This window comes from Scyliorhinus canicula, chromosome 9 (assembly GCF_902713615.1).
Source record: "Scyliorhinus canicula chromosome 9, sScyCan1.1, whole genome shotgun sequence".
NCBI classification, from domain to species: Eukaryota; Metazoa; Chordata; class Chondrichthyes; order Carcharhiniformes; family Scyliorhinidae; genus Scyliorhinus; species Scyliorhinus canicula.
This window is the reverse complement of record NC_052154.1, coordinates 69,106,226-69,131,452: the sequence shown is the minus strand read 5'-3', so window position 1 is coordinate 69,131,452 and position 25,227 is coordinate 69,106,226. Positions and strand designations below refer to the sequence as shown.

Sequence of the window (25,227 nt, the reverse complement as noted above, 5' to 3'; positions counted from 1 at the left end):
ATTTTCTCAAGTTGTGGGTCATACGGTTTAGAATGCTGTTTTATGATGGACGCCTTGTGCAATAAATTATCCAAAGATAGCGGAAATGCCAGAAGATTGACAAAATGTAAGGGTCAGTAAAGGATTACAAAAAGATTAATAATGAGGGAAAAATTATAGTACAAGGGAAAGCTAACTATAAATATTATAACAGTAAGAGCTATGCAGATACTTTGAAAAGAAGCAAGTTAACAAGGTGAGCATTGGTCCTACAGAAAATGAATTTGGAGAATTGGAAAAAGAGGAAATGGTAGATGAATTGAACAGGTGTTTTGCATCAGTCTTCGCTATGGAGGATAAGCAACGTACCAGAAGCGGCTGTAATTCAGGATATTCGAGGGAGGGAGGAACTTGGGGATAATTACATTCACCAGAAAAATTATACTGAGTAAATTGTTGGAGCTGCGGGCTGACAAGTGCCCAGGACTTGATTAACGACATCCTAGGGTCTTAAAAGAAGTGGCCCATGAGTTAGTTGATGCATTGGTTTTCATTTTTCAGAACTCCCTTGATTCGGGGAAGGTCTCATTCGATTGGAAAATAGCAAATGTAACTCTGTTATTCAAAAAGGGTGGGAGACAGAAAGCAGGAACTACAGGCCAATTTTCTTAACATCCCCTAGGGAAAATGTTAGCTATTATTATAAAATTGATAGCAGTGCACTTTGAAAAGTTCAAAATAATCAGACAGAGTCAGCATGGTTTTGTCAAAGCAAAATCATGTTTAACCAACTTATGGAGTTCTTTGAGGAAATAATGTGCTGTGGATAAAGGGGAACCAGTGGATGTACTGTACTTGCACTTCCATAAGGCAGCTGAAAAGGTACTGCATCAAGGGTTGTTGTGGAAAATAAAAGTCCTTGGTGTAGGGGGTGACGTATTTGCATGGACTTTATAAAAAAAAAAAAATATATATATATATATATGTACCCAATTCATTTTTTCCAATTCGGGGGCAATTTAGCATGGCTTATCCACCTACCCTGCACATCTTTGGGTTGTGGAGGCGAAACCCACACAAACACTGGGACAACGTGCAAACTCCACACAGACAGTGACCCAGAGCCGGAATTGAACCTGGGACCTCAGCGCCGTGAGGCAGCAATGCTAGCCACTGTGCTGCCTTGTATTTGCAGAGATAGAAGACTGGCTGGCTATCAGGAAGCAGAGGGTAGACATAAATGGGTCGTCTTCAGGTCGCCAGAAGTAATAAGTGGTGTGCAAGGGTCAGTGCTGGGACCTCGACTGTGTACAAGTTATATAAATGACTTGGATGAAGGGCTAAGTGGGAACCTTGCTAAAATTGCTGCTGTTGCAAATATAGGTCGGAAAGTAATTTGTCGAGACGACATAATGAGGCTAAAAACTATATAGATAAAGTGAGTGCTCAATGATCTGCCAAATTTGAGTACAGTGTGGGAAAGTTGACCATTTTGGCAGGGAGAGTAAAAGAGCAGCATATTATCTATATAGTGAGAGATTGCAGAGCTCTTGAGTTACAAGGGGATCTGGGAGTCCTCATGAATCACAAGGACTACCAGGATGCAGGTATAGCAAGGAAAGCCAATAGAATATTTAATTTATTGCAAATAGAATGGAATACAAAAGTAAGGAGGTCATGTGCACCTGTGAAATCACATTTGGAGAACTGTGTACAGTATTGATCACCTTATTTAAGGAAGGATGCTAATGCATTGGAAGCAGTTCAGAGAAAGTTGACCAGGCTAATACCTGGAATGGGCGGGCTGTCTTATGAGGAAAGGGTGGACAGGCTACCTTGTATCTGCTGGAGCTTTAAAGTCCTGAGAGGTTCTGAAATATAAGGTCCTGAAAGGTCTTGACAGGGTGGAGATGGAAAGGATGTTTCCTCTTGTAGGAGAACCTAGTACTAGGGCTGACTGTTCAAAAACCTTTAATTTGTTTATCTAAATTTAGTGTACCCAATTCATTTTGCCCAATTAAGGGGCAATTTAGTGTGGCCAATCCACCTAACCACATCTTTGGATTATGGCTGCGAAACCCACGCAAACACGCGGATAATGTGCAAACTCCACACGGACAGTGACCTAGAGCTGGCATTGAACCTGAACGCCGTGAGGCAGCAGTGCTACTCACTGCCCCTTGACTGTTCAAAAATAATGGGTCGTCCATTTTAAAACTGAGATCAGGCAAAGGAAAAATTCTCTGAAGATCATGAGTATTTAGAACTCTCACTTCCTGAAAAGAACAGTTGACCTGACTCGCCTCCTGTTCCCTTCATGAATTTTTATTGAAGGTGTAACCGGTCATTAACGAGGAAAGCTTTTTTTTCTCCAACTAATGCATGGTTTGTATATCAAAAATTTAAAAATACCGCACAAGATCAGAATGCCAGCATGTGTATTTATTCCCCTCTTCAAAAATATAGTGGCAAGTATCTTTTTAAAAAAAAAACAAGTCATGACTGCAGCGATTCCTTTTCTGCGGTTCCTGAAAGCCTATCACAGCAACAGATGGCTTCACAAAAATACACGGTAACAGTGATGTGACAATTAGAAGTAAAGCTGAACAATGTGAAAACCAGTAAAATTAGAGGCAACTTCAGAAGTGATGCCTAACCTGTCCTACGCAGCTCATACACTGACCATCCTCACCATGTTTAGAATTTGCAAGTTTAGGACTTGCAATTACTGTATATAAATAATATGATTAAGAAAATCTAAAAGCAGCTATTTGATGAGAGGATGTATCATGTATATCACAGTTCTGCACGAGTGCATGGCCTAACCAGTTTAGAATTGTCTCCTACTCTTCGCATCCTTGCTGACCAACACAATGTTTCTGCATGCTGTTCCCTTTAATGCAACCTGCTCTCTTTTTTTTAATATAATGCAGTTTTGAAACCGAAAAGGCAGTTCACATATGAGAAAGTAAATCTCAGCCACGTTAATGCTATGTTGAACAGCAATGACGTTAGTGAATACCTCAAAATTTCACCAGATGGACTAGAGGTGAGTGCATTTTTATTTATTTGTTACACAAATTCATTTTATTTCCTTAACATTTTTGGGGGTATCGGGGATCACGTGAAATCTGAATTTTGCTCAAATTGCAATTCACAATGCGATATTTGTTACTGTTGCCAAAAAATATAGAACTGAGACAAAAAATCTGATTCCATATATTGGAAAAAAATCCATAGACAGTTATTTCATGCAATACGAATAATGTAACGCAATTTGCATTGTTCTTTTATTGTGAGGTTTCATGAGGAAATTGCGCAGTCTGCCCCCACTCCTAGTTATCATAGCAACTACCTTTCTGGTCAGACTATAATCAAGTCAAAATTATTTATCAAACTTGCACACAAGTAATCACACAGACAAAAGAATGCAAGCGACAAAAGTGCACCTAGAGCTGGACAGAACTGATTGGTAAGCAGTGAGTAAGTTGTTTTGCTCCAATTTAAAGCTATGTTAACGAAAAGCTAGAGTACTAGCTTTTTAAAAAATAACTTAATTTCATAAGCGTCTTTTAAAGTATAACAGGTTCAGTCCTGTGTTTTGTACGGTCTGCAGTATGTGGGAATTCCTAGATGCTCCTTGCAGTTTGGATGACCACATTTGTAGGAAGTGCCACTGGTTTGACCAGCTTGAGAGCTGGATTTCAGAGCTTGAGCATCGGGCAGATGGTGGAATTTGAATTCATTAAAAATCTGGAATTAAAAGTTTAATGATGCCCATGATACCATTGTCTATTTTGTAAAAACCCATTTGGTTCACTAATGTCCTTTTGGGAAGGAAATCTGTCATCCTTACCTGGTTTGGCCTACATGTAACACCAGACCCACGGCAATGTGGTTGACTCTTAAATGCCTTCCGGGTTGGGCAACATATGCTGCCTCGGCCAGTGATGCCACATCCCATGAGCGAAAAAACAAATCTCAAGTGTAAAAACACTAGTTGGGGATTTCAACTTTCCCAGTATTAATTGGAATAGGCAGTGTGTGAAAGGCCAAGAGGGGTGGAATTCTTTAAAGTGCATCCTAGAGAGCTTTTTGAGCCATCACGTAGGAAGTCATACAAGAGTGGGGTGTTACTTGGCCTTCATTAGAGAATGATGTCGGGCAGTTGTTAAAAGTGTCAGTGGGGGAGCATTTTGGTGATAGTGACCATAATTCAGTAAGATTTACGGTAGTTATGGAGAAGGACCAAGATGGACCAGAAATAAAGTTTCTGAATGGGGAGAAGGCCAATTTTACTAGGATAATACAGGATCTGATTCAAGTGGATTGGGAGCAGCTACTTTTAGGAAAATCCACATCAGAGCAGTGGGAGTCATTCAAAAGGATACAAGTACAAAGCCCACGTGTTCCTGTAAAGGTTGGGACCAAAGGGTCCAGAGAATCCTGTCTGCCAAGGGAAAGGATTGGATAAGGAGAAAAAAAGGAAGGCAGTTACAGGGAGGTAAAAAGTTGATTGTCTAGAGGGGTATAGAAAGTGGTATTGGTCGAAGATTTTTTTGGGGACTGGAAGTCTGTGTCCAGTGGTGTACCGCAAGGATTGGTGCCGGGACCCTTGCTGTTTGTAGTGTACCTAACGATCTAGATGGAAATATGGGGGGGTTGATCATTAAGTTCGCCGGTGACACAAAAATTAGCGGTGTGGTAAATGGTCAGGAGGAAAACTGTAGATTTCAGACCGATATAGATAGACTGGTCAGCTGAGCAGAACGGTGGAAAATGGAATTTAACCCTAAAAAGTGTGAGGTGATGCATTTTGGGAGGGCTAACAAGGCAAGGGAATGAACAGTAGGACGCGAGGAAGTACAGAAGGCCAGAGGGACCTTTGGGTGTCTGTCCTTGAAGGCAGCAAGACAGCTAAATAAGGTGGTTAAAAAGTCATATTGGATTCTTGCCTTTATTATCCATGGCATAGAATACAAGTAATGAATTTGCAGGCTGACTTTTTTGTCTGAGTAGAATTTTCTAATGAAGACAAAATCCTTTCATTTCTATTGCCCTTCAATTTACCTTTACTATTACGCACAAGTTTACTGCTGGGATTTATTCATGAAAGTGGAAGTTTGTCTGCATCACAAACATTTGAATTTGTTGAATACACATTAATGAATTATTCCAATTGTTTAATTCAGCAATATCCAAACTATGGCCTGTCAACATGATCTACTTTGGCTATGGAGCTGCTTTTCTCTGTGTTAATTTCTTATTGTCTGGTTTGTCCTCTTTGAATTTTGTCAGCTCAGGGCTTTGGAACTGGTTCAGTAGCATTTTGTATTGGTGGATAAAGCATGAGAAGCACCTCAGATATGTTGTCCAAAGATAGAGATGTATGCAAACTAATGATTTAAGTTTTACATGGCTCCCAGTACTTCATGGTTTGCACCCACTGTGTCTCGTGCATAACTGGATTAACTAACTGTTTATTTTATCCACTGATGGAATTGTGGAGGTGGTGAGGTGAGGTAGTTATATTCTGTGGTGTGTGGTACCTTGACACACAAACCAGCACTCTGGTTTGATCCCCCAGTCTTTAGCTGACCTCAACAGGGCATTAAATAGGATGTTGGCATTGTAATCCTATTGTGCTCAATGCGTGATTTTCTACCTGACATTGAAATGTTTTAAAGCACCTGTAGCCATGTGTGACGACTTCAGTTTAATATTAGAATGGATGATTATGATAATAAAGCAATTCCATAAGAAAAGCACTGTGTAATCCAGTTGTGATGTCAAGGGGTGGCACAGTGCCAGGGACACTGATTCAATTCTGACCGTGGGTAACTGTCTGTGTGGAGTTTGCACTTTCTCGCCATGTCTGCGTGGGTTTCCTCCCACAGTCCACAGATGTGCTAAAATTCCCCTTTGTGTAGGTGTGCAGGTTAGGCGGGGTTATGGGGATCAGGCAGGGGAACAGGCTAAGATACTCTTTCAGAGGAACGGTGCAGACCCGATGGACTGAATGGCCTCCTGCACTGTAGGAATTCTGAGTCCAGAAAGGGAAAACGTAGCCATGAAGCCAACTGTCAATTACTGGCACTTGATTCTTTTTGGAAACTGACTATGGAGACTGGGTTAATGGAAGGCTGAATTGCTGAATTACCCAGGAGTACATTGGGCATGCATTTGCAGCTTCAGGAGTGAGAAGATGATAGGGGAAATTGGGATGGAGAATTCTTTTTAAAGATTTCTGTTTCTATCTCCCTTTTTTTGTAGGCTTTGTCAAGTTGTCATGTTATGGAATAGTTAATGCAGTTTATAAAGCTGAAGAGCTGACATTGCAGTTTAGACCAAGTGAAGTTGTTGGATGTACCCTTTGTAAAAGATGGAAGTAACCATTTCCATTTTGATCAGATCTACCAGATTTTTGCTTTGCTCTTCGTGCAGACCTAGTACAAAATCAAAAACTTGTCTACCTGTCAACACACTAATCATAGTCTGTTGAACCCTGCTCACAGTTTTCCTGATTGAGATTAAATAGGCTGGGGTTGAACATTGGGCAATTTAGCAGTTCTGCTTTAAAGTTGTCGAATATAAATACTGAGTACCCAATTATTTTTTTTCCACTTAAGGGGCAATTTAGCATGGCCAATTCACCTACCCTGCACATCGTTTTGGGCTGTGGGGGTGACATCCAAGCAGACACTGGGAGAATGTGCAAACTCCACACGGTCATTGACCTGGGGCCGGGATCAAAACTGGGTCCTTGGTGCTGTGAGGCAGCAGTGCTAACCACTGCACCACTGTGCTGCCCTTGAATTTATACTTGATTGGATTCTGAGAGTGCGCATGATTCTCACAGTCAATGCTGTGTGTAATCGACATGCACCTCTCTTCATGTGCGTATCACTCAGTTGTACAGATATGAAAAAACAACATGAATGGAAACCAGTGGAATGTGGCAACCCTGCGTGTGGGCAATGGTCAACAAAATGTCTCCTAGGTTGTGCTACCTCTGATGGACCACATGTGGCTCCTGGGCTGCACGTTGCCCGCCACTGGTATAACTGAAGCATCCTTCCTCAATTTTGAATTCTAATTTTGCTGGTATTCTGATTTAATGCATGAAAATTTGGGCTTGAATCTAGTCAGTTATTGCATAAGTTGAGTTTCAATGTGTTTTCTCTTGCAGGCACGATGTGATGCATCCTCATTTGAGAGTGTCCGATGTACATTCTGTGTGGACTCTGGAATTTGGTACTATGAAGTAACTGTAATTACTTCTGGTGTAATGCAGATTGGTTGGGCGACCAAGGATAGTAAATTTCTTAATCATGTAAGTTATCAAAGTACTCAAGTGAACAAAAAACTCCAATTCCACATTTTTTAATTCTAAATTTTGATAGGAAATTCATGCAGGTGGCATCACTAGACTCTTGTAGATGATATGTCGTGAATCAGTTCATTAAAGTGTGGGTAATACGTTTTATTTTCAACCCATTCCAAATTTGCCTGGTTGTGCACTTTGCAAAATGGTTATGAGCCTTATCAATCTGTCCTTTTTTACTTCAGTACCCTTGCACCATCCCAAATTCCATACATGTGAATCTAACCTGGAGCTTTCCTGGTTTGGATAAACCTGTGGGAAGCGTAGGAATCCCCTTTTATTTGTAAGCAAATGCTGTCAAAATGGTAACCTGTGATCACTTGCATACAGTCAACGCTATTCAATTGAATAAATTGTACCTTGCTGAAATTTCATCTATATTTCCTAACCTCTAACATTCAATACATCAAACATTTATTTTGGTAAACATATCTATAATTATTGGTCGCAATATCCTAGAAACTACTTCCTGGGCTACATTGAGATAATTAACTTTTTCAAAAGTGAAGTACTTTAGTTAGTTGCTGTGTGTGTTCTTTTAAAGGAAGGTTATGGGATTGGAGATGATGAATACTCGTGTGCATATGATGGCTGCCGGCAGCTGATTTGGTACAATGCCAGAAGTGAACCACACATCCACCCTTGCTGGAAAGAAGGTACTGTGTTAAATGCTGCTCAATCAGGCATACTGAACTTTATATTCTAGCTTTCAGTTTCTGATTACTAGACACTTTTGGGATTTATCGTATTTCATTTGCTAATGTTAAAATTGGAATATAATGAACATATCTCTCTACTTCTTGAAAGCTCTAAATAGCAAAACTATGCAGCCCACAAGGTCCTGGAACTTGCTTTCTAATGATTGAGTAGTATTGATCAGCATTTTTGGCGGCATGACAGCAGTGTTTAGCACTGCTGGTGCGTGGCGTTGAGGACCCGGTGTGTGCGTGTCCCTGATCACCCTCTTGCTTCCTTGTCCCCACAACTCTCTGGCTGTCTACCTTCTCAATCTGATATGATGAAAATCCCCCCCCCCCCGGCAAACTAATGTTCGATGTGATCTGGTTCTCGAAAGTGAATAATGGACATGAGCTGTAGAACCCCTCCATCTTTCCCCTCAGTTTGAATTTGACCATTTCACGTGTCAAGAATTCTAGCAGGTCCCCCCGCCACGCCAGGGCACAGGGTGGAGAGGTTGATCTCCACTCTAACAGGATCCGCCGTTGGGCGATCAACGAGGCGAAGGCTACAACATCTGCCTCCGCGCCCGTTTCCAACCCGGCTGGTCCAACACCCCAAATATGGCCTCCCGAGGGCCTGGGTCCAGTTTCACGTGCACCACTTTAGAGATTACCCTAAACACCTCCTTCCAGTAGTCCTCCTGCTTTGTACAGGACCAAAACATATTAACGTGGTTTGTGGGGGCCCCCCGCAACGTTCACACACATCTACCCCCCTCAAAGAGCCGGCACATCATCGCCCTTGTACGGTGCACTCTATACACCACCTTCAGCTGTATCAGCCCCAACCTCGCATACGAGGTGGAAGCGTTTGCCCTCTGGAGCACCTCACACCAGAACCTCTCCTCCATACCCTCTCCTCCATACCCTCTCCCAACTCTTCCTCCTACTTTGCCTTGATCCCTTCTAGCGGCGCCTTCTCCTCCTCCTGTCGTCATCACCTACTCCAGCAATGTGGAGGCCGGCTCTACTGGGAAGCTCTGTATCTCCTTTCTGGCAAAGTCTCGAACTTGCATGTATCTAAATATTTCCCCCTGCTCCAATGCATACTTCGCTCCCAGCTCCTTCAATCCTGCAAAACGACCCCGAAAAAACAAATCTTTGTGTCCTAATTCCTTTCTCCTCCCATCTCCAAAAATTTCCATCCCACTTCTCTGGCTCAAATCCGAATCAAATCCCTCCGAATCGGCATTTCCCTTGACCCTTCCCCCAACCCGAAGTTCTGTCGAAACTGCCGCCAAATTCTCAACCAAGTTATTACTTGAAATGGTGAAATTTGAGAGATCACATTTGCTAATGTTAAAATTGAGATATAATTAAAGACTTCTCCATGCACTTCTTGGAAGCTTGGTAAGTAGCTGAAAATGACCTTCAAAGAAGGAAACCTGCCATCCTTATCCAGGCCGGTCTAAATGTGACTCAAGACTCCTAACAATCTAGTTGGCTCTTAGCTGCCTCTGAACTAATATCTGGGGACTTGTGCTAAAATTGGGCAAACTATCCCTCAAAATTGTCAAGCAACAGCAGAATCGTTACATTCACAAAATCATACTCTTGAACCAACATCTCCGAGTCCTCCATCAGAATTTCTTGGTGTACCCTCTGCTACTGGCAAGCAGACCAATCAAAGTGACAGTACAGCAGTAATAGAGTCAGGAGGTAATGGGCAATGGTCTTGATCTTCAAGTCTTATGGCATCAGGTAAAACCTGGGGAAAAAAATCAGCTGGTTCTCGGATACTGCCCCCTGAGCTATTGAATCAGTGCTCCTATACGTTGGCATCACTTGGAGTAACAAGGGTATAAATGTACTTCAGGCGAGAGACTTCAATGTCCATCTCTAAAGGGAGACCCTGTGGCACCATAACTGACTGAGCTGGCTCAATTCTGAAAGACAAAGCCAAAGGAGGCAAAGGCCAAGATGTCGGCCTCTTTCGCCCGCTGAGCTCCCAGCTCGTCCGACACTCCAAAGATTGCCACCTCCGGGCGCGACACCACCCGTGTTTTTAGTACAGTGGACATTGCCTTAGCAAAACCCTGCCAAAACTCTCCAAGCTTCAGGCATGCCCAAAACATGTGGACATGATTTGCTGGGCTTCCTGCACACCTCACACACCTGTCCTCTACCCCAAAAAACTTGCTCATCCGGGCCACTGTCGTGTGTACCTGGTGGACTACCTTGAATTGTATCAGGCTAAGCCTGGCACATGATGAGGTTGTATTCACCCTGCATAGGGCATCCGCCCACAGACCCGCCTCTATCTCTCCTCCCAGCTCTTCCCCCCACTTGCTCTTAAGCTCCTCCACCGGAGTTTCCTCCGCATCCAAAAGTTCCTGGTAAATACCTAATATCTTCCCCTCTCCAACCCAGGTACAGGAGACTACTCTATCCTGTATCCCCGTTGGTGGCAGCACCGGGAAGGCCGGAGCCTGCTTTCTCAAGAAGTCTCGCACCTGCAAATACCTAAACCCATTCCCTGCTGGCAATTCAAATTTATCCTCCAAGGCTTTCAAGCTGGGAAAGCTCCCATCTATAAATAAATACCCCATCCTCCTAATCCCTGCCCTTTGTCGTCTCCGGAACCCACCATCCAGCCTACCCGGTACAAACCGATGGTTATTTTCAATCGGGGTCCAAACCGATGCTCCCTCCTCTCTCTTATATCTCCTCCACTGCCCCCAGATTCTCAGGGGCGCCATCACCACCGGACTTGTGCAGTATCGGGCCGGCGAGAACTGAAGAGATACCGTTACCAGTGCTCCCAAACTTGTGTCTTTGCATGACACCGCCTCCATCCGCTCCCACACCGACTCCTCCCCCATACCCACTTCCTAATCATGGCTCTATTAGCCGCCCAGTAGTAATTACAAACACTTTCTTCACTCGCGGTGTTTTACCCGCCCCCACACAGCCTGCAATAACCTTATTCACCTGCTTGAAAAAGGCCCTTGGGATGAAGATGGGGAGGCACTGAAAGACGAACAGAAATCTGGGGAGGACCTTCATTTTCATGGTCTGTACCCTCCCTGCCAGTGGTAGCAGGGGCATGTTCCATCTCTCAAAGTCCTCTTTCATTTGTTCTACAATCTGGGATAGGTTTAACTTGTGCAGTGGCTCCCATTCCCAGATACCGAAAGCTCTTTCCTACCATTCTAAGCAGCAGCTCCCCAGTCTCTTCTCCTGCCCTCTTGCCTGGATCGCGAGAACCTCGCTTTTCCCCATGTTCAATTTATATCCCGAAAAGTTACCAAATTCCCCCAAGATTCACATTACTTTCCCCATCCCCTCCAAACGGTCTGAAATATACAAGAGCAGGTCATCTGCGTAAAGCGAGACCTGGTGCTCCACCACTCTCCAAACCAGCCCTTTCTAGTTCCTTGAGGCTCTTAACACCATGGCCAATGGCTCTATGGCCAGAGCAAACAGTAGCGGGGAAAAGGGGCACCCTTGCCTTGTCCCTTGGTGTTGTTTAAGATCCCCCCGGACACGATCCTCTATCCTTGTGGCCAGTATCTTAGTCGGCAGTTTGGCGTCCACATTCAGAAGAGAAATTGGTCTGTATGACCCGCATTGATCCTTCTCCCATTTCAGGATCAATGAAATCCCTTCTCTCTTGCTTCATTAAATGTCCCCACCAGCAGTGGGCTCAATATCTGAAAACTTTTCATAGAATTCCACCGGGTAGCTGCCTGGCCCCGGGGCCTTGCCCGACTGCAGTCCCTCCAGCCCCTCAATTATTTCCTCAATTTCAATTGGGGCTCCCAGCCCTTCCACCAGATCCTCATCCACGCTCTGGAACCTCAACTGATCCAAAAACTGCCTCATCCCCTCCACCCCCGCCGGGGGTTCCGACTCATTTAATTTGCTGTAAAAGTCCTTAAGCACCTCATTCACCCCCACTGGGTCTAGGACCGTATTCCCAACTCTACTCTTTACTCTCCCTGGCCGCCTCCCTTGTTCTGAACTGGTGCGCTAACATTCTAAATGCTTTTTCCAAGTACTCCTAAATCGTCCCCCTTGTCTTCATCAGATGTTCCACCGCTTTCCCTGTAGTCAACAGCCCAAACTCCGCCTACAATCTACGCCGCTCCCTCAGGAGCCCCGAGTCAGGGGCCTCCGAGTATCTCCTGTCCACCTAGAGTATCTCCTCAAATAACTTGCCCCTCTCTGCCCGTTCCGCCTTTTCTCTGTGGGCCCATATCAAGATTAATTCCCCTCTGACCACTGCCTTCAAAGCTTCCCAAACCGTCGCTGCCTCCCCTGTATCATTTGTTTCCAGATAGTTTTGGATGGACTTGTTAACCCGTCCACCGATTGCTTCGTCCGCTAACAACCCCACATCCAGCCTCCACAGCGGGCGTTGTCCTCTCTCCAGACTAACCCGTTAATTTTTTTAAATTAATAAATGATTGCTGTGAGATGAGTTGCATATTGATAAGTTTGGTGTAGACAAATTGATACCATATTGATGCATTCTGACATTGATTGTGTGATGACATGAGCTGAGGTCCTTAGAGTCTTAGTGAGTAAATGATCACATAAATTAACTGAACATAAAAGATCTCTCATTTTGCTCCTGTTTATTGTGAATAAGTTGCATAGAATTCAAGAATTCAAAAATCCATCCATCTGATTATCTTTTTGGTGAATTGTTGTGGACTTTATCCAGAAACATTATGCCCTTCAAATTGAATTTGAAACGACCTAACATTTTATGGTTCATGTAGATTATTCACTAGTAATATTCCTTGTTCTCTTTCCATGCAGGGGACACAATAGGATTTCTTTTAGACTTGAATAAGAAGGCAATGATTTTCTATCTTAATGGAAACCAGCTACCCCCAGAGAAGCAAGTCTTTTCATCAGCCATGTAAGTAAATTTCAACTTAAATGCATCGAATGGTAACGATCTGGAAAGCACTGCCTGAGCATGTGGTGGAGGTAAATTCAGTCATGGCTTTCAAAAGGAAATTGAATAATTATTTGAAAAGAAAACATTGTAGAGCTATGGGGGAAGGCCGGGGCATTACACCTGCAGAGAGCTTGCAGGGATATAATGGGCCAATTGCCTTCATTGTGTTGTGACTGGAGCTCATGGCACAGTCGTACAGTAAGGAGGGAGTCTTGAGCATTGACTGTAGATCAAATAAAGTCTCATGGAGTCATGTCAAACAGTGGACAAGGAAACCTATTTACCACTACTGCACTCGCACAGCTGATGAATCAAAACTCCTCCGTGTTGAACACCAATTGTAAGAAGGGCGGCAAGAACACAGAACTTATTCTGGGTGTACAAACCCCCCCCCCCCCAAAAAAAACTATCAACATCCTGGAGGTTACCATTGACAGAAACTCCCAACTGAGCCAACCATACAAATATGACCTGACAACAAGAATAGGTCAGAGGCTGGACATGAGTTACTCATCCTGATTTCCCCAAAGCTTGTCCACCAGGGATTGGTGGGAGGGAGAAAAAGTAACAGAGAAGGGAGAAATAATATCTGCTGTAAAGGAAAGGGGAGGCATTGGGAGTTAAGAGTGCAAGAAGCCAAGGGGGAGGAACTGAGATAGAACATTAGTGCCAAGATTAGGCCACTCGTCCCCTTGAACCTGCCATTCAATAAGATCATGGTTGATCTGATACCTCAACCCCATCTTCCCATCGAACCGCTGATAACCTTTCACCCCATGGCTTACAAAGAAGTCTATCCGCCATCAAAATATTCAAAGACTCTGGTTTCACCACCTTTTGAGGAAGAGAACTCCAAAAACTCTTGACACTTCAAGACAACAATTCTCTTCATCTCTTGTCTTAAAAAGATGACACTTAGTTTAAACGGTAGCCCCTAGTTCTAGATTCTCCCACAAAATTAACATCCTTTCCACATTCACCCTTCAGGACCTCGCATGTTTCAATCAAGTTGCATCTTACTCTTCTGAACTCCAGCAGAACAAATCTAACTTGTCCAACCGTTCCTCCATAAGTCAACCCTTGCACTCCACATATAAGTCTAGTAAAACTTCTCTGAACTGCTTGCAAGCATTTACGTCCATCCTTAAATGCAGAGACCAATACTCAGCACTCCAACTAGTGAAGCATATAACTGCAACATAACACCTCTACTTTTGGATTTAGCTGTCCTCCGAATAAGCAATTGGCTTTCCTAATAATTCACTGTACCTGCAGACTAAGCTTTTGCAATTCATGCACTAGAACACTCTGATCTCTCTGTGTCAGAGGTTTGCAATATCTCATGTGGATAATATGCTTTTTTATTATTCCTGCCAAAATGGACAATTTCTCACTTTCCCACATTATACTATATTTGCCAAATCTTTGCCCACTCACTTAACATATTTATATCCCTTTGTAACCTCCTTGTGTCCTCTTCAAAACTTACCTACCTAACTTTGTATCATCAAATTTAGCAAACAAACTGTTATTCCCTTCAGCCAAGTCATGTATACTGTAAAAGACTTGAGACCCCAACATTGATCCCACTTGTTACATCTTGCCAACCAGAATATGAACCATTTATGCCTACTGTTTCCTGTTAGCTAGCCCAACTTCTATCCATGCCAATAAAGGGGCTGGTTTAGCACAGTGGGTTAAACAGCTGGCTTGTAATGCAGAACAAGGCCAGCAGCACGGGTTCAATTCCCGTACTGGCCTCCCCGCACAGGCGACAGAATGTGGCAACTAGGGGCTTTTCACAGTAATTTCATTGAAGCCTACTTGTGACAATAAGTGATTATTATTATCATTATTATTAATATTATGTTACTCCTGACACCATGAGCTTTTATTTGCTGTGATGTCATTTGTGGTACCGTATCAAATTCCTTCTGGAAATCGAAGTACACAACCAACCAGTTCCCCTCTATCCACGCCATACTTTATTACTTTGAAGAGCTCCAATAAATGGATTAAAAATGATTTCAAAACCATGTTAAATCGATCTGATTACTTTGAATGTGGCCAAGTGCCCTGCTATGACGTCTTCAATAGTTTCTAATATTTTCCCTGTGACAGATGTTAAGCTAACTAGCCTGTAGCTTCCTGCTTTCTGTCTCCTTTTTTGAATAGAGGAGTTACATTTGCTGGAAGTAGAGTTCCTTCGAGAGTCATAGCCGAAATGCTTACAAGAATAAACAAATAAATTTGGGTTTTGTAGGTATGACTAAGATTATTAGAGACATGGCTTTACAACCCAAGGACAGAGAAGAGACAATATGTTGGATATATTTTAAATCCCATGGTGGTATGCCTACTTCACAACCTGTATGTGGGGCGGGATTCTCTGTCGGCGGGATGCTCCGTTTTGCCGGCAGCCTGGGGGTTTCCAGACAGCGTGGGGCTGCCCCACAATGGGAAACCCCATTGACCGGTGTAACGGAACATCCCACCAGTGGGGTGAGGCAGAAATGAGGCGCGGTGGGACGGAGCATCCCACCGGTGGAGCCCACCGTTTTTTTTTGTTGGATCAGCCAGTGTTTAAAGGCTGTCCAGCCATCTCAACTTGAATTTGGCCCCCACTGTTTTGCGACACTTCCACCACTGAAGAACTAAAGCGACGCTGACCTGTCAACATCGAATGCAAATGTCACCATTGAAAATAACAATACTGCTTTTTTCGATATACAGAGTATACTTTTATTGCATTTCCAAAATTGTGAAGATTAAATGTCGAGTATGGTTTTATATTTACTATTTTCTTAACATTGCATTCAATTGCAGATCTGGCTTCTTTGCTGCTGCCAGTTTCATGTCTTACCAACAGTGTGAGTTTAATTTTGGAGCAAAACCATTTAAGTATCCACCAACAGTGAAGTTCAGCACATTTAATGAATATGCTTCCCTCTCGCCAGAAGAAAAAATCATTCTTCCAAGGTGAGTACAATTAGTATCAAACAAAAAAAGACTTAACTGCACTATGCTATATTTGAGGTCTTGAGGCCTTGCTTTAAAAAAAATCCCCATTTTAAATAACCAATAGATGTTCTTCTGTTGGGTCCTCAAAAGATGCCTGTATGTTGTAATGATTAGAAAGTGAATGTAATCAAAGATCTAGTATAATGGTTTATAAAACTGTCAATTGTGTTGTGTTTCAGGCACAGGCGCCTAGCTTTATTAAAACAAGTGAGCATACGGGAAAACTGCTGCACACTGTGCTGTGATGAGATGGCTGATACAGAACTCAAACCATGTGGACATAGGTATGTTACAGTCTTGTTTTAGCCAAAGCATCTCTGCTTATTTATCATGGTTGTCCATGTTTACAGTTTCTTCTTTTCACATTGGAACCACTGTTTTTTTTCTTAATATTTGAAGCAAGCTACCTTTCACATACCAGATTTTTCATACCTTTCCATTATTCTGGGTACTGACGTCTTTGTGCTGTTATAGGGGGTGACTTCAATTGCCCTTGCCTATCTTTCCCAGAATAGAGGGGTCTGAACAAAATAAAATGTCTGCCATGCCCAATTCATCTGTTGCTTCAGTGGCCTGTAGGAGTTGTACAAGAATGACCCTTATAAGGGTCCAGCCTCTAAGTGGCATTCCTGAAAATGCTTGTATAATTTCTGGCATTAGAAAATTGATCCTCGCATTGTATCTTCTAGAAGACCAAGTCCTCAAAGGGAAAGGTTTGAATTATGTTCACAGGTTTTCGGAGAAGCTTCAAATTTTTTGAATTTTTATTCATGTGCTTCCTGAGTCTTTTGCAACTTTGATTTATGGCACAGAAGGAGGCCACGTGGCCCATCGTGTCCATGCTAGCGGAGTTATTCAGTCTAATCACACGATCCGGTTTCTGATTCCTAGCCTGGTAGGTTACAGTATCTCCAGTGCATATCCAAATGATTTTTTAAAAAGGTGATGAATATTCTTATCTATACTGTCCCATTCATGTAGTGAGTTCCAGACCCCTACCATTCTTTGGGTGAAAATATTTCTCTATGACTCTAAAATCCTTCTAATTACGTGGTTATTGACACACTCTTTTAAGAGAAATAGGCCTGGGTTCCTCCTTTTTAAGTTGATGTCAGCCCCTCAATTTTATTAACGTAGGTTCTATCTCTCATTTGCTTTGACCATTTTACCTACCTATAAACATTCAGTCCAAGGTCTTTAACACTTCTCAAAAGTCCGATCATTTATTATACATTCCCTTGCCCTGTTTGTCCTCTAATGCTTTATATCTGGATTGAATTCCATTTGCGTTATTTTTTCTCACCCATCTGACCAATCCATTGATATTTTTCTGCAGTCTACATTTTTCTTCCTTGCTATCAATCACTGTCAATTTTTATATCTGCAAACTTATTATGCCCTCAACATTCATTTATAAATCGTTGATGTATATTACCAACAGCACAGAAATCAGCTATGGAGTTTGTGGAACCCCACTGGAAGCCTTCTAATCATAAAAGCACCCATTAACCATAACTATCTGCTTCATGGCCACTGAGTCAATTTCCCTTGAACCCCATGAGCTTTTACTTTTATGATTCCAATTGGGTATCTTGTCAAATGTTAAGGAGCGCAGCTCCTTAATCAGCTGACCCACCCCCGGAAGCAGATAGGATAGCAGCATTTAAGAGGCATCTTGATGAATTGGGTGAGAATGGAGGGATACAAACCCCTGAAGTGCAGAATTTTAAACGGGCATCATGATCGGCGCAAGGCCTGTTCCTGTGCTGTACTGTTCTTTGATGATTTATCTACTTTCAAGGATGCATAACACCTTTAATTGCTCCTATCTCTCTGTTTATCCCATCCAATGTTTCACACTTGGATTAAGTACAATGCCTGCATCATCCCTCTTGCGAAGACGGATGCAAAGTATTTAGTAAGAACCATGCCCACATCTTCCACCTCTACACACGAGTCTTTTGCTCTCTAATTGGTCCTCGGGGTTATAATGGAGTCTAGCTTTGTGAGTCTTGTCCTTATTTGCGAGTATATATTTGTTCTGAATCCTCTTTAACTCCTCCTCCAATGACTTCCACTGCCCTGACGGTAGCTATTTCCGCTCCAGAGTAAAAGTGACCTTTCTTCCATTTAAGATTCCTTCTCTTGATCTATCTTCAACCTTTTCCATAACTACCCTAAATTGAGCTGCATTAGAATAATTGCTACTGAAATGCATTATTTTGATGCACCTTCCTAAAACTCGGTCCAGAATTAACCCTCGTGTTGAGCTTGCTGCAAACTGACTGAAGGAATTCTGAATGTATTTTACGAATTCTGTGTGTTCTATATAGAACAGTACAGCACAGAACAGGCCCTTCGGCCCTCGATGTTGTGCCGAGCAATGATCACCCTACTTAAACCCACGTAACCCGTATACCCATAACCCGTAACTACGGGCAATTTTAGCATGGCCAATCCACCTAACCCGCACATCTTTGGACTGTGGGAGGAAACCGGAGCACCCGGAGGAAACCCACGCACACACGGGGAGGACGTGCAGACTCCACACAGACAGTGACCCAGCCGGGAATCGAACCTGGGACCCTGGAGCTGTGAAGCATTGATGCTAACCATCATGCTACCGTGAGGCCCCTGTATCTTTTAAACTGAATTTTTCCCAGTTAATGTAATAGTTGAATTGCCCAACCATTGCTGTCCTTTTTGTTTTTTGCAATTCTTGGCAATTTGACTACATAATTGCTCTTCTACATCCTTCAGCCTAGAGGTCTATAGTATATTCCCAGAAGTGTGTTTCCACCTTATTTTCTGTAAGAAGTCTTACAACACCAGGTTAAAGTCCAACAGGTTTGTTTCAAACACGAGCTTTCGGAGCACGGCTCCTTCTTCAGGTGAATGGAAAGGCTTGTTCCAGAAATGTTTATATAGACACAGTCAGAGATGCCCCGGAATGCGAGCACCTGCAGGCAATCAAATCATCAAAGATGCAGAGAGAGAGGTAACTCCAGGTTAAAAAGGTGTGAATTGTCCCAAGCCAGTTCAGTCGGTAGGCCTCTGCAAGTCCAGGCTTGTTGGTGGGGGCCGAATGTAATGCGACATGAATCCCAGATCCCGGTTGAGTCCGCATTCATGCGTGCGGAACTTAGCTATAAGTTTTTGCTCAGCAATTTTGCGTTGTCGCGTCTCCTGAAGGCCTCCTTGTAGAATGCTGACCCGGAGATCAGAGGCTGAATGTCCTTGACTGCTGAAGTGTTCCCCAACTGGAAGGGAACAGTCCTGCCTGTTGATAGTCGCACGATGCCCGTTTATTCGTTGTCGCAGTGTCTGCATGGTCTCGCCAATGTACCACGCTTCGGGACATCCTTTCCTGCAGCGTATGAGGTAGACTACATTGGTCGAGTCGCACGAGTATGCGCCGCGTACCTGGTGGGTGGTGTTTCCACGTGTAATGGTGGTGTCCATGTCGATGATCTGGCATGTCTTGCAGAGATTACCCTGGCAGGGTTTTGTGGTGTTGTGGTTGCTGTTCTGAAGGCTGGGTAATTTGCTGCAAACAATGGTTTGTTTGAGGTTGCGCGGTTGTTTGAAGGCCAGTAGTGGGGGTGTGGGGATGACCTTGGCAAGATGTCCATCCTCGCTGATGATGTGTTGGAGGCTGCGAAGAAGATGTCGTAGTTGAACTACGACATCTTCTTCGCAGCCTCCAACACATCATCAGCGAGGATGGACATCTTGCCAAGGTCATCCCCACACCCCCACTACTGGCCTTCAAACAACCGCGCAACCTCAAACAAACCATTGTTTGCAGCAAATTACCCAGCCTTCAGAACAGCAACCACAACACCACAAAACCCTGCCAGGGTAATCTCTGCAAGACATGCCAGATCATCGACATGGACACCACCATTACACGTGGAAACACCACCCACCAGGTACGCGGCGCATACTCGTGCGACTCGACCAATGTAGTCTACCTCATACGCTGCAGGAAAGGATGTCCCGAAGCGTGGTACATTGGCGAGACCATGCAGACACTGCGACAACGAATAAACGGGCATCGTGCGACTATCAACAGGCAGGACTGTTCCCTTCCAGTTGGGGAACACTTCAGCAGTCAAGGACATTCAGCCTCTGATCTCCGGGTCAGCATTCTACAAGGAGGCCTTCAGGAGACGCGACAACGCAAAATTGCTGAGCAAAAACTTATAGCTAAGTTCCGCACGCATGAATGCGGACTCAACCGGGATCTGGGATTCATGTCGCATTACATTCGGCCCCCACCAACAAGCCTGGACTTGCAGAGGCCTACCGACTGAACTGGCTTGGGACAATTCACACCTTTTTAACCTGGAGTTACCTCTCTCTCTGCATCTTTGATGATTTGATTGCCTGCAGGTGCTCGCATTCCGGGGCATCTCTGACTGTGTCTATATAAACATTTCTGGAACAAGCCTTTCCATTCACCTGAAGAAGGAGCCGTGCTCCGAAAGCTCGTGTTTGAAACAAACCTGTTGGACTTTAACCTGGTGTTGTAAGACTTCTTACTGTGCTCACCCCAGTCCAACGCCGGCATCTCCACATCATGACCTTATTTTCTGCCTTTGTTCAACCCATGTGATCTCATTTGATGCTCCTTGGAGCATGTCACCCTTCCTCACAGCTATGAGGGTTTCTTTAACCAACAGTATGGTCGCCCTATCATTTAAAAAAAAAATAGTCTCTTTATTATCCTGCCTAAAAACCTTGTAACCTGGAATGATGAGTTGCCATTCCTGCCCTTGCCACATTTCAGTAAGAAGAGCTATGATACTATATTTCCAAGTATTTCTATCGGTCTTCAGCTCATCTGTCTGGTTTACTAGACTCCCTGCATTAGGGAAGAAATCACCAGCTTGTGATGAATGTAGGTATGTACATGTTTGGTGAAGTACGGGTTAAAAGCCTGGGTTAGTCTGTTTGACTGTTGCAGTCATGTTTTTAAGAATCTTGGATTGAAAGACAACAAAGCTTTTAGAAGCCTGAGGTGCAATTAACTGTTTTCGACCTCCATACAAATTTTTCTTGACAGTTCTTAAATTTTGAATTTTAACTCAAAGTATTTCGGCAGTTGCACATGTAAAATAAACCTTTGCAGGCGTAGACCAAAGTACAGCCTGGTGCTTAAAGTTTCAATGCTCTTCCTCCTTTCATACCACTTTAACTCTGTCCTGTTAATGCATTCTAACACCTAAATAGCTGTGGTGGTTGTTCCTTCCAGGGCAGTACAGCGGAGTAAGGGTCACCTGGCCTGTGAGACCAATCGGGGCTCGGTTTTGGATCACCCCATAGTGGAAGGCTCCTAGGCAGACATTTTGAGAGCTGGCTGCAGCCATGTGGCTGCTGTACATTTCTTGTTAATAAATCCTTTTTGTGCTCACTAATAGTCTCTGAAACTGCACCTTTTACAATAGCAAATTGCCTTGTTAACACCCACATTACCATTTTTTGTCTTGGTATGCACCAGGAACAAAATCAACCCCTTTTGCCAGGAGTTTTCAGTAAATTAAATTCTTAATCGATGCTGCTCACATTCTTGGTGTCTACCCCTCAGCTTGTTGAGCATACATAATATATTTATCGGACTATGGTTCTTTAAATTGCTGATGATTAATTCTTCGACTAAACTGATCTGGCTGTGTGGCTAATGAATCTTTGGTTATTTATTTGTAGTGTCCGTTAGTTCACTGGGCGGATACTTCAGATAACCACTGGATATTGCACAATGTCCACTGGACATTGCATGATGCCTTTTCATTTATTTGTCTTTAAAACCTGATGGGCTACCTTCACTAACCAGCATTCTGTGGCCCGAAGGAAAGAACTTGGTAAAAGAAGGGAAAATTAGTGATCTAATCTGTAAAAGGAGGTGCTTAATGATGTACCCCTTTAACGCTCAATTCAAAATTGATACTATAAAAAAGCTTACTGTCTTATCCCTCCCAAAGATTAAAAGCCTTTTTATGGCTTGCTGACCACTCTGCAGTGTGCATTGTAAATCAGTTTCAGATTTATGTAAATAAAAGCGCTTGTGTATAAGCATGATTATTTTGTTGCTGCAGTTTTCCCTGTGAGTATTAACATGCATAAAGTTGCCCCAATTTATTTGAAACATATTTAAGAAAATTGTTCTACTATGTTCAAACCATTCATTTGTCCCTGAAGAATGAGTGCATTTGATTTTATAAAATGCCAATGAAGTCATGAAATGAAGGAAGATGTGCCGGTGTATAGCATGTCCATTCTATAAAGGCTGCTATGTCCCTTCGGTTCTAAACTGCAGTTTCATGGCCCAGCAAGTACTGCTGATCCAGTGATGGCTGGAGTATTGAGTCCCTTTTTTTTAATTCTTATTTTGTCAGCTGTCAATCTTGTATGTGACTATAGAACATTTTGAGGGCTGTTGAGTAGACAAAAGAAAAATTCATTGGTGCTCCAAGGTCCAGTCCATAGACCCGCAGACCAGCAAACTGGATGAGGATGGTTCATTTGAGACCTGTTCATCTTTGAAGAGACCAACTTTTAGTTCTGTCCGAGCTGAAACTACCCCACCTGACTGGGACAACCCCACAAGATTTCTTAGCAACTGCGTTATAACTCTATCTCTGTTCATCCCAGGAACATGAGCTGTAATGGCCGAATAGATTGCCAGCAATATAACTTTCTGAAGTGATCCATTTCCCTGTTGGCTGAACAAATCTTTCCCGAGTTATAGGAAGCCTCTGGCTTTCCCATTAATGTACACTAGGATATCTCCTAAGGAAATGGCCAGAATAATTCATGGGAAGTATAATGGGGGAAACTAGTCTTGCAGATTCCCTAAAATTGCAGTACTCTTATCTGTGCTGGACTGGGATACAGTGGCACTAAATATTGGGGCAGTGTAATGTTTTATTCTGTAATCAAGTACAGTAGTATTTTCACACTTTAAATTACAAGTATGCAGTTTTAATTGAGGATAATCTAGTTTTGCAATATGTGTGGCGCTACAATGGTCACCCAGATATTTTGGAAAGTTTATCTTAACAGTTGATCTTTCTGTTTACCAGTGATCTATGCATGGAATGTGCCTTGCAGCTGGACACCTGTCCCTTGTGTCGACAAGAAATAAAGACCCGGGTCAGGCTGATTTCACACGTTTCCTGAACTTTTGCTTCTATGACCTGTTCTGATCAACATAAGTGTACCAAGTGCTAACAACTGAAACTCCAGCAGGGACATGTACTGTCCAAGTGCAATGCTTGTGGATGCTAGTATCAGTCCATTGGCCAAAAAGGGCTAACTTGGCATAGATTCCAATGGAATAAGTTTGGGCAGTTTCAGCAAAGTTCCGAGTGTGCATGGACTCTCAGCACATACCTGGCTGCATTTTAGCACTATATTGGTGATCTAGCTGATGCCACATGTTGGCTACTGTGGGAATATATAAAATGTCATATTGTTGCAGTAGAGTGCTGTGATGGTGGTTTGAGGTTCAGTGGTTGGGGTGAGGCACATTATGGGGCAGTGTGGAGAAACCTTACTCTGAATCTAACAAAACATCTGACCTGAGAGTGCTTGACATGGATATTGGGTACCTGCAATGGGAAGTGTTCTATTCCTGAGCACTTAATATCCTTCCTCTTGAAGAGCACAAAAAAATCTGAAGTTTTTAAAAGATGCAAACTCCACCTTGTTTCAAGAAGAAAGAGATCACTTGTTTCTGTTTTTTTGCCCTCACTATAAGAAGGTGCTGCCCACCATACGTACTTTAATTTCGCATCAGTCTGGTACATCATCCCATCCATCAATAGCTCTGAAGGGCTACAGAAGGCTCTAAGATATATGCAATGGCAGCAAATCAAGAATAAACATTCATGAATACTGAGAAATCTGCTTTCCATTATTACCTATATGCAGAAATGTTTACTTTCATGGGCAGTGTTCCACAAGGTACAAGTTTGTGTCAAGATTAACAGTATCACCTTCTGCTGGAGAAAAATGACATCGAAGATGAGCTACGCAAAACTGCAAGATTTGCCAAATTACTTCGAATTTGAGATCTGATGGATCCAAAGAACATTGAACGTTTAAAAAAAATTAAGAAATCTCTGGTAATCAACATACTTTCAAGTTTTGTTTAATCACAAAAACATTTGTAATCTGTCGACAGAACTAAGCCTTGTGGATAGCAAAATTATAAATTATTTATTTAATGAAACGATGCGTGTTTCACTGATGCAAGATTTTTTTCATTCATCTTTAACATTAATGATTGCATTTGCCAAGTTTTGTAATGCAACAGATTTGTGCATTCTCCCCGCCCCTCCCCGCCTCTAATTTCTTTCGGACCAGAAAAGCACTTGCTGGAGCAATGAATTATGAAAGTCTGTTTCAAAAACACTTCTCTCAAATCTAGGGCAGGAAAGGGATATAGCAACTTTTGTTTTAAAAAAAATTCATGAAGCAGTTTGAGGAACAATTGTTGAATAATTAGGCTTAAAAATGGAGCATAGTGCCATTTTTGGACTAGTTTGGTATGTCATGTTGGGTTTTATTGGTGGACAATTCCACTGGTTACTCTTGATCATTATTATGCTGCACCAAAAGTACTTTACAAGATTTTACTACATTCCTATTTACCACTGTACAAAAATCAGATAATGGTATTCTTGTCCAATGTCAAACATGAAAACTGGTGTTTTCAGAAATTTATTTGCATAATAAATTTGAATACAGAAAATGTTTGAAGACTTGAGAAACATTTGTTGGAACATTGGAAAAAGTGAGTGACATCTTCACATTCAATTTTGTATGTACATTGCACGTTTTTACCTGAACAGATATATAACATTCAGATTTAGTTCCACTGCCTAGAAAAAGGAATATTTTATATGTGACATGTTACGATCAGAAATGAACCTTCTGTTGGGCAGTTAGAAATACCTTCCCTGATGCTGAAATGCAGTCCCTTATTGCTGTCAAATATTTTAAAATATATTGATTCCTATTGCTCTTACAAAACTGGATGTGAAAAAGCTTGCGATGTTAGAATACCTTTTGACATGGCTTGGAAATTATGTTTGATCATAGCTGAGAGGATTAGTTACTGTTTTCGGGAGACTGTTCAACTGGAGACTGCAAATATGTCCTATGATTTTTAATAAACTTTAGCT

General features: G+C 42.6%; 1 protein-coding gene across 1 annotated transcript in view; it reads left to right on the top strand.

Moving 5' to 3' along the window:
* rspry1 (ring finger and SPRY domain containing 1) overlaps window positions 1-24,796 on the top strand; it is a 99,220-nt gene extending 74,424 nt beyond the window's left edge. The window contains exons 8-14 of the mRNA XM_038806861.1: window positions 2,913-3,028; window positions 7,169-7,312; window positions 7,908-8,019; window positions 12,871-12,973; window positions 15,842-15,994; window positions 16,216-16,320; window positions 23,122-24,796. Of these exons, the coding sequence (XP_038662789.1) occupies window positions 2,913-3,028; window positions 7,169-7,312; window positions 7,908-8,019; window positions 12,871-12,973; window positions 15,842-15,994; window positions 16,216-16,320; window positions 23,122-23,218 (830 nt within the window). The 3' untranslated portion in view covers window positions 23,219-24,796. The remainder of the gene's footprint in view (window positions 1-2,912; window positions 3,029-7,168; window positions 7,313-7,907; window positions 8,020-12,870; window positions 12,974-15,841; window positions 15,995-16,215; window positions 16,321-23,121) is intronic.
* Window positions 24,797-25,227: the final 431 nt, after the last annotated feature.